Source organism: Cryptomeria japonica, chromosome 3 (genome assembly GCF_030272615.1).
Source record: "Cryptomeria japonica chromosome 3, Sugi_1.0, whole genome shotgun sequence".
Classification (NCBI taxonomy): domain Eukaryota; kingdom Viridiplantae; phylum Streptophyta; class Pinopsida; order Cupressales; family Cupressaceae; genus Cryptomeria; species Cryptomeria japonica.
In genome coordinates this window covers 255,349,106-255,359,116 of record NC_081407.1, presented here as the reverse complement: position 1 = coordinate 255,359,116, position 10,011 = coordinate 255,349,106, and the positions used below count along the sequence as shown (strand labels likewise).

At 32.2% G+C, this 10,011-nt stretch overlaps 1 protein-coding gene across 1 annotated transcript; it reads left to right on the top strand.

Moving 5' to 3' along the window:
• The first annotated feature begins 7,455 nt into the window (after positions 1–7,455).
• LOC131064139 (cationic peroxidase 1) lies at positions 7,456–9,781 on the top strand. The gene is made up of 4 exons (XM_057998165.2): positions 7,456–7,727; positions 7,821–8,012; positions 9,095–9,260; positions 9,365–9,781. Exons 1-4 carry the CDS (start codon positions 7,506–7,508, stop codon positions 9,754–9,756), a joined length of 972 nt encoding a protein of 323 aa, XP_057854148.1. The 5' UTR covers positions 7,456–7,505; the 3' UTR covers positions 9,757–9,781.
• Positions 9,782–10,011: the final 230 nt, after the last annotated feature.

Genomic DNA, 10,011 nt, shown 5'->3' with positions numbered 1-10,011 from the left:
TCTTCTCCTATTAATTAAATAAATTATTCAATTTATTTGATTTAATTCACTTAACCAAATTCATACCATTAATTAAATAAATAAATCATATTTGTTTAATTAAATCTTCTCTCACATTTAAATAAATTAATATTTATTTAAATCCCCCAAAATCCCACCTCTCACATTTAAATAAATTAATATTTATTTAAATCCCCCAAAATCCCACCTCTCACATTTAAATAAATAAATCATTTATTTAAATCACCTTTATCCTCCACCCACTTGTATTTTCCTACAAAAGCAAGTTGCACAATTATTTTAAATAAATAATTTATTTAAATCACCTTTATCCTCCACCCACTTGTATTTTCCTACAAAAGCAAGTTGCACAACTATTTTAAATAAATTATTTATTTAAAATCCTATTTATCCTCACCCACTTGAAACCTTTAATGGTTTCCCTTAAAGTATTCAAACTTGATGGCTTTAAAGTCTTCAAACTTGATGGCTTCCTTCTATAGTCTTCTTAAGACTTTAATGGTTTTCCTTAAAGTCTTCAAGCCTTTAATGGTTCCCCTCAAAGTCTTCAAGCATTTTAATGCTTTATCTTCCTTTTTCTCATTTAAATAAATTAATATTTATTTGAATATTTATCCAAATACAACTTGCACACATTTATTGAAATAAATGAATTTTTATTTTAATAAAATCCTATTTTCCCTCACCCACCAAATCCACTTGCAAAATCTAATCCCCTTCTAGATTCTTCTAACCCCTTCCTAATTAACTTAATCCATCCCCTAATTATTGTCACATTCCTAAGAAAAATGGAGTCACTTCTCAAAGCCTAAAAGTCTTTGATAACCATTAAAGGCTTTCAACCTTCAACCACTAAATGTCTCAAAGTCTTGGATAACCTTTGAAGGCTTTCAACCTTCAACCACTAAATGGCTCAAAGTCTTTGATAACCATTGAAGGCTTTCAACCTTCAACCACTTAATCCCCAAAGTCTCCAATAACCATTAATGGTTACCTCAAACCCTCCCACATGGTTAAAACATTTGTTTTGACTCAACCTCTACCCAACCCAAGGGTCTCATCAAGCCTTTAATGCTTTGACCATGATTATCTCTTAATCATTTGCACAAAGGTTTATCCTTGCATTAACTCCTAATCCAGTGGGTAATCCTAATTTAGGCTTGACCCTTACCTTCTAGATAACCATGAGGTCTCCTCAAGCATTTAATGCCTCCAACCTCTTCTCTCAACCCAATCTTATGTTGACACTTGTCACCATTTCATTGGTGCAAATTGTGCACATGGATCCCCAACTTTCAAGCTTGACCCTTGATTAAACCTTTCAATCCTGGCCATCCATTGCTCCATTTTTCCTATAAATAGAGCCCATTCCTTCATAATCCAGATCCTGAAAACTTGTATGCATTTAGGCTATAGACATTTTTAGAGAGCATTTAGCATAGCATAACTAAAATCTTGTCTTTTTGGTAAAATCAATCATTTTAGCATCAATAGAATAGTATTTAGCTTTTCATTTCATATTTGAAGCTTAATATTAAATCTCAATCCTGCATAAGCATCCATAGTGCAAAAAGCTGCTGAGAGCTACACTCATTTAGGACTTGGAGAGGAGAGGAACAAGGGAGGAGCAACTATGAGCATCTTGATTAGCTATTTCATTCTACGTTTATATGCTTTCTATTTCATGCTTAATATCTCTCTTGATATGCCTGTTTAGGATAATCTTTTGTTGCTAACACTAATGTTTGTTTCTTGTGCTCTTGTGTGTGTTGCCATCAAACAGATTTTCTAATCCTTTTTGCAGAGCATCACTAGTAAATATGATTCAAAATAATATTTTAACCAAAATCCAAAACCAATATGATGATTTTCTTGCAAACCCACAAATATATAACAAATTTATCACAATTTATATGCACCTGATTACAAAAATTTCACACCAAAATATAGGAAACCTCTTCAAAAGTGATATGAAATGATTTAAATTAATAAAATAAATTAATTTTATGTCATAAGAAAGACATAACATCTACTAAAAATCTAGAAACAAGATTCAAAGAAAACTCACTACAAACTTCACCAAAGTTCAGGAATAACTCACCAAACTTCAAACAAACTTTATTAATGAAAAATAGCAAGAAAATACATAAAACAATAGAAAAATTATGGCCTAAATTCTGCCATGAACTTCTAAAGCCATCAACACACTTAGAACCAAATTATAGCTTCGAAACCCTCACTTGCAACCTATCAACCTCCAAGAGAAACTTCTAAAATTACAAAGTATGATGTTTGAAACTAAGAAAATGGTATGGACAACCCCAAGCAGAAAACCACATCCAATTATTTTTTAATATAATAATAAAAATAAAATATCAATTAAATTTTGCAAACTACAGGAAAATCACCTACAAACCCAAAATACTAAGAACTATTATCATTGTCAAATCATTCAGCACAATGATAATCACTTAATGAGATTATTCTATGATAATATTTTAATATTAGATCACTTAGTATTCCTCTAGCTCTCATCCTTACCTCACCTAGAACCCTTAAAACTCCCATTCTTCAGTCTCCTCAATTGGTTTATTAGTCACTATAGATGCGATGACCTTTCTATTATGTAAAATCTACAACATGAACAAATGCAATTTAGAGCCAATGCCATGTATATATGAAACCACATTAAAAATCCCAATTTGGATGCCCAAATCCAACTCACAAGGAAAGGAAACTTTCCTTTTCTCCAATTGTTTGCAAAATCCAACCTCCTAATGAAAATTCCAACTTAAACAAGCTACTCATTACCACTAAAAGACAAAATAGCTAATGAATTGAAACTTCACAAATCTCAATGCCAAAAGGAGGGAAAAAATAAAATTTAAATGTATATGGTGTTTAAATAATATTCTAGTCCCAACCAAGTCCCCAAAATTATTATTATTCCCCAAACTATAAATTGATCCCAATTTTCTATTTTGAGATTTTCAACTTACCATTTTTAGTACCTGATATTCTATTTTGGATTGTTGACTTAATAATTTTAGTAAGTTTCCTTTCTAATAAAATTTAGAAAAAGGGACATGACAACCTATAAAAAATCCAAATTGATCAAATAAAAAATATATACTTCAAATTAGGATGAGGAAATAATAGATTTAATATAAACTTACATATTTTTTATTAGATGGATGAGTGGCTATGACTTGATCTTGGGTCGTGATTTTACCCCCATTATAGTTGGAGTGGATGTGGAGAGGTGGTAGTTACTTTTAGCTAGTTAACTCATTTATATATTTCATATAATTATTAACTATTTGATTTAATGAGTTAACTAATTTTATTTAATTTATATGATTTTATTCATTTGTTAACTGATTTGAATTATGGATGGCATGTGAGAGTTGTAGATGGAGTGACAAGAGGGTTTCAATTGTTGTAGGAGAAGCCGAGGGTGATCATGACAATGTGGCTAGTGTGTTTGTGTAGGCCCTTTGTTTGCTTTGCGCTTTTATTTTTGGTGGGTTAGGGATTCTTTGTGACGACCTTTTCCGTGATCTTAGCAAACATTGGGTCGTTGTTTCCCTCCTTATGAATGGTAATTTCTTCTTTGGTGACAGGTTCTGGCCTTGGATAATAGTTTCTTGGGCTTTCTATTTTCCTCCTATTTTTGGAGGCCAACCTTAAACCACACACACTAAGCAACATATTAAGCCTAGAGAATGTTAGTCAACTCTGAGTGTTTAACACTTTCAAGCCTAAAAGTCTATTCTTAGTGTGAACACACACCTTAAGCAATATATTAAGCCTAGAAGTGTAATCTTAATGTGTGTGGCTTAAGTCGTTCTCTTTTGGGGTGGTTCATTGTTGTTTTCTTTGTGCTAGGTTAATCTATGTGTGTTCCATCCTTTGGGCTATCTTGAGTGCATGGATGAGTGTATCCCATTTTCCTTTTGTAGTTGTTTGGGTTGGGGAGATTTGGCATTTGAAGTAGGTCATTGTTCCTAAGACGTTATTTTCTATTTCATCCCTGGGCTCTATTTCTGGAGCCATGTTTTTGTGGATGCTTTATTTTTTGGGCCATCCATTTGGGGACTTGTAGTGTATTTTTGGATTCGATGTACATTTTTCTCTTTTTGTTGGGGCTTGGGTCAAGTTGGGATAATCTCGAGGTTTCGGTCACTGGTTTGAAGAGATTCTCCTTTGTGAAGGTGTTTGTGTTTCTCTAGTCTAGTTTTTTGGTGGCCCAAAGTCTTATTCTTTATGGATTCTAGGGTTGTGGCATTCTCTCTACCTTAGGTGGGGTTCTTTGTGGTTACACTAGCTCCCTTTTGGGCCTCCTTTTGAGGTGGAGATTCCTTTGTTAGGGTTTGGTTGTGGCCTTTAGGGTTTTGGTGGCGGTGTGTTGTTCGATGGATAACGGTTTTCCTTGTGGTGTTGGATTTCACTACATATTTTGGGTGGGTTTTGGTTGAGTGTTGTGGGTTGGTTATCCTATGGGCATTTAATCAGAGAGGGCTATGATTTCTTCCTGTCTACTCACGTAGTGGATTCTAACCTCTATTAGTGGTTCTAATTCTCTTCTTGGGCAATTGCTTTAGCCCTTGTTGCATCTCACCCTCATGTAGGCTCTCTTGAGGTGTTTCTCTCAAGGGCCCTCTCCTAGAGGATGGGAAGGGGTATTATTTTTTGAAGGTTCCTTCTTCCCATTTGGGTTATTCTAGTGTTGTAATTTATTGTGTTTTTGTTGACAATAAATTTAAAGAGGTGATCAAAGTTGTTTGATCTATTGGGACTTCTCCCAAGTTTGGTATGTGGATGCAGGGTGTTGCAAATGTGTTTTTCTTTAAGATATTTTATGCACCTTCTAGAGTTGGATCTCCACTTTCCACTGTGGGTTGAATTTGGAGGCATGTTGTGGGTTGGTTACCCTATAGGTGTCTAACCAGAGTGGGTGACGCTTTTGTGATGCCTTCTCCAACAATGGACTTTAACTTCTTTTGTAATATAGATAGAGGACCTATTCAGGTGGTCCATTTTTCTCTATTTGTAGGGTTTCCTACCATGATATGGATTAGGGATGCCTTTTAAAAACCTTCAATATGTTGTTTCCTTGGTTGGTTTATTTTTAGTGTAAGGGTTTTTGTCCAGAAAAAGGTTCAGGGTTTTGTCCTGAACCCTTTTGTTTTGATTAAGTGATTTTGGGGTTTGGGACCCTTGTTCTAATTGGTTGGTTACTCCAGTCAAAAGCCTCATTTCAAGAAATGTCTTTCCTTTTTTGGTGTTTTTAGTCTTGGTAGTCTCATGACTTGTGAGTTCCTCCAATGTGTATGCCTATAGTGCAATTATGTAAAGGTTTGGGCTATCTTGCTTCAATTAATCAAAACCAATTTGAATTATGATGCAATTTGTTTTAATAAATTATTTGTGGAAGATAAATTTCTTAGAATGTATTTTACTATTTTAATATTAAAAAAATGATATCCAAATTAATTAAATAAACATAATTTATTTTATCAATTTAATTTTAATAAAGTGAATTAATTAAGGCAAGATACATTATTTAATGAAAGGATGTTGTTAAATTTATAAATGGAAAATTTGACATGAAGATAAACCTATGAAAGGTTCAATTGTCTATAATTAGAAAAGTTGTTTATGACCATTCTTATGTATCTCAAGGGAGAACATTGGCACTTTCCTCTTTTTTTCTCAATAAATGACCGAAGCCAAAAAATCTATTAGATAATAAAAAGGCATATAGTGTTTTTGATAAATCGGACATAAAAAAGAGGGCCATATCGCTGAAACCACCATATTAGTTCACAATATTAGGTTAAAATCCTACAATGCCCATATTATTACAAGACAAAATTAATGATGACAAAAATTAGAGAATAAAATTGCTAATAGCAAAAAACAAACTCCCTTGCCTCAGCCCCTTGGATATTAGACAGAAGTTGGAGAACATTGACACTTTCATTTCATACTTATAAATTAAAAAATCATAATTAAATATTTTATTTCATAAAAAATACATTTTGTATATCTCTTTCTTATTATATCCTTATAGAGAAGTATCTCATTAATTATGAAATAGACATAATGTTATATTAAAATGCAAGTCATAAATCATTTGGGAGAATGTTTTGTGTAGTTTTCAAAATGAAATAAAAATTAAATTTTTTAGTAAATTGAGACGGGTTATAATTGTTTTGGAGCCGTCTCAAATGGTATTTCAATGCATGCCTTTGGAAATTTGATGTATAGTATTATTTTAGAAAGGTAATATTTTACATTTGATGTATAGTATTATTTTAGAAAGGTAATATTTTACAGCATCTCTTGCAAAGAAGATAAAAAACATATTAAATTTGAATCTTAGCAAGAAGTTATATGCATTTCTATTGAAATGTCATTTTCATTATAATCTTTAAGTTTTATTAGAGGAAATAATTTAATTGAGTATTTGAAAGAATATGATAAATATTTAATATATCTAACCTCATTTTAAGTCAATGCGTTGAGTTTTCTATTAAGAGATTGGAAAATGAAATTCATTGATATGTGGAGATGTTCACTTGAGTGAATGCAAACATGACAAATATTTTTAAGGAAAGAATTATTCTATTGTAAGGTATTCTAGTTTTTAGCATAGATCATACGTGGAAATATAATAAGGATTTTTAATAATGTTTTTCAATATTTATTCTAATAAATTAATTCATATTTTCTATAGAAATTTAAGTACAACACTTGTGTTTTTTGTCAAAAACTAAGATTTAAATTTTTTATGTTCAAAATGGCAGTATAAGCTATAAATCATTTGAGTGTTCCTCCTCCTATGAAGTTTCACTCAATCTTGTCAAAATTTTGAACATTATTTTAAAAATGAGTTTTTCCTCAAAATTCTAATATCAAAGAAATTCCACATTAACACTTGATTCTTGACGCGCTCTTAAACAAATCTATCAATCTCACCAACAGACCAAAAATCCATTGACATAATCCATAATTATAATAAATATATATTCAACGAATATGTCCAGACATACCATTAAAACATTGTTGCTTAGATCTAAATCTTCATCAGACATCTATGCACATTTGATTTTGACTTTTGATCAAATAATAAATACAGTGTCTGAATAGTCAATACGAATCTTTCCCATTATGAGACGTGCACTCGTTCTACATGCCAGTTGTAGTAATAACATATGCAGATCGCACAGCGAAGGAAATCAAATACTTACTATAATAACATAGTGGAGTTTGGCGTTCAAGACAAGCCAGCACGAGGCGAAATGTTGTCTATTTTCTCAGTAATTTATCTCGAAAAGCCGTCGCTACAACTGTCACTCACATTTAAAATGCACTTCTCGCCAATCCAGTGTATCACTGGTATTATATAAGCGGTCACCAAGTTTGTCTATACCCATCAATTTATCTGCACTGCAGTTTTCTGTATGCAATAAAAACCAATGGCTTCTGTCATCTTTTTCGTAAAGAGTATTGTTTTTTGTATGGCTTTGGTGTTTTGCTGGAGTGCATTGACTGAGGCGGCCCTTAGCCCTACGTTCTACGATACAAAGTGTCCACAAGCTTTAAAGATTATAAAAACAACAATAGCGCAAGCAGTGGCAAATGAATCAAGAATGGGCGCATCCTTACTCCGCCTCTTTTTCCACGATTGTTTTGTTCAAGTAACATATATTTCTCTTACATCAATATTTTCAGTATTTATGATTTTGCCTAGGCATTGTAATGGTGTTTCTGATCTTTCTTTGGAATTGCAGGGCTGTGATGGGTCTGTACTGTTGGATGATACAGCGAATTTCACAGGAGAGAAGGGTGCAGGACCAAACTTCAATTCGCTCAGAGGTTTCGAAGTCATTGATACCATTAAGTTGCAAATTGAAAGTGTGTGTAGTGGTGTAGTTTCTTGCGCTGATATTCTCGCAACAGCCGCTCGTGATTCCGTTGTACAGGTAATCTTGATTTTTTTTTTGCTTCCATTTATCATTAGCTAATTGTATATATATATATATATATATATATATTTAGAAACATTTATTTGAACTATTTTAGATTATTTGATTTAAATTATAAATGTCAGATTTTATACTTTTTTTTTTATGCAATTAGTTTGTAGTTCTTTAAGATGATGAATTATAGAATGTGATTTGAAATGTTGATAAAGAATTATTATATTTTTTTTGTCTGATTAACATTGAATATTCTAGATATCTAACATTCTTATAATATTTATGAAAAAGTTCAAGAATTATTTTTCAGTTACATAAAACATAAAATATCAAGAGTGAAATATCATTTGACATTTTCAAATGAATTATTATATAATCTTATGAAGTGATTAACATTGACTAGTCTAGATATCTAACTATTCTTACAATATTTATAAAAAAGTCAATTGTTTAAAAGTTATTGCTATTCTTGTTTAGCTACAGTTTGTTTGGCAGCTGTGTTCTTTGTATTTGATACTAATTATTCTTATTCCAATAAAAAAAAATATTTAAGAATTATTTTTCAATTACATAAAACATAAAATATCAACAGTGAAATATAATTAAACATTTTTAAATTAAAAACACTCTATTAATAGTCGAATCTTTCACCTTGAAAAATGTCAAAACTTATAATATGGCAGCGACTTTTGACTTTTCTATAACATTAGCTGTAATTTTTTAAGCTTTGTTTTTTCTTAATTGTAAGACACCATTTCCAAACTTTTGCTAAGACTTTTCTTAACAGGGTACTACCTACCAAATCTATAAAACAGACTGTACAACTCGTATATAACCTTTCATTATTTATTAAGAATTAATGAAGATATTTTTCTGATTTAAATTGTGTTTATTAAAAAGATAGAGGTCAAAGGAATTAAAATGATCGATCACATTAAATCATCCTGGAGATGATAGAAAGTCAAAAATTAAAATGATATCATCATTCTGATTCTTTTGACTCTCTAAGATAAATTTGATAAGAAACGTTCATTTGAAAAACTCGAATACAATTCATGATGAATTATTTTTTCCCAAATTTGCAGTTGGGAGGTCTGACATGGGATGTGCTGCTGGGAAGGCGAGATGCGAGGACTGCAAGCATAACCGCTGCAAACAGGAACCTTCCAGGCCCCACTTCCAGCCTCAGCAATCTCAAATCAGCATTTAAAGCCCAGGGAATGAATGCAACCGATATGGTTACACTTTCTGGTAACCATAATTCATATGTTTTAATTTATTTTTGGACTCTAAATCATTTCGATGTTGTGATAAGATCATCTGATAATTTGTTAATGCTGTGTGGATATGTATAGGTGCCCATACAATCGGCAATGCTCGCTGCCTTTTCTATAGATCTCGTATATACAGTGAAACCAACATAGACCAGACTTTTGCGGCTTCTCTACAGGCAAACTGTTCGAGTAATAGTGGCCCTACTGACAACAATCTTGGGTTCTTAGATGTCACAACTCCTACTCTATTTGATAATGGCTACTACCAAGATCTGATAAATTTTAAGGGTCTTTTCCACTCAGACCAGGCATTGTTTAATAACGGCACGGCGGATGCTCAAGTTACTACATACAGTTCTGATCAAATTGCTTTCTTCAATGATTTTGCCGCTGCAATGATTAAATTAGGAAACATCAAACCTCTCACCGGAAAGAAGGGGGAGATTAGAAAGAACTGTAGAAGTGTTAATTGATGTCTAAAACGGGCGTAAGCCCTCTGACAACCCTCATAATATGTAGATTAATGGAGTGAAGGCTTAAACGGTTTGGATCTCCTTGCCCAATCTATCAATCCATTGGATTCATTCTATGAAATCAATTGCATTTTAATCCTTGTTTGTTGACGCTTTTTTATTATATATTTGTAGTGCACGCACACATTTTAGTACTGAGCTGGGAGATTGGGAGAAGGCCGGATGAAATAGACATTTATATTAATTAATAAAGCT

Bases quoted from the DNA above. Each gene is read 5' to 3' on its own strand.
- LOC131064139 (XM_057998165.2), top strand. From the start codon at position 7,506: ATGGCTTCTGTCATCTTTTTCGTAAAGAGTATTGTTTTTTGTATGGCT. The intron at 8,013-9,094 runs GTAATCTTGATT...CCAAATTTGCAG, and splicing joins CTCGTGATTCCGTTGTACAG to TTGGGAGGTCTGACATGGGA. The intron at 9,261-9,364 runs GTAACCATAATT...GGATATGTATAG, and splicing joins CGATATGGTTACACTTTCTG to GTGCCCATACAATCGGCAAT.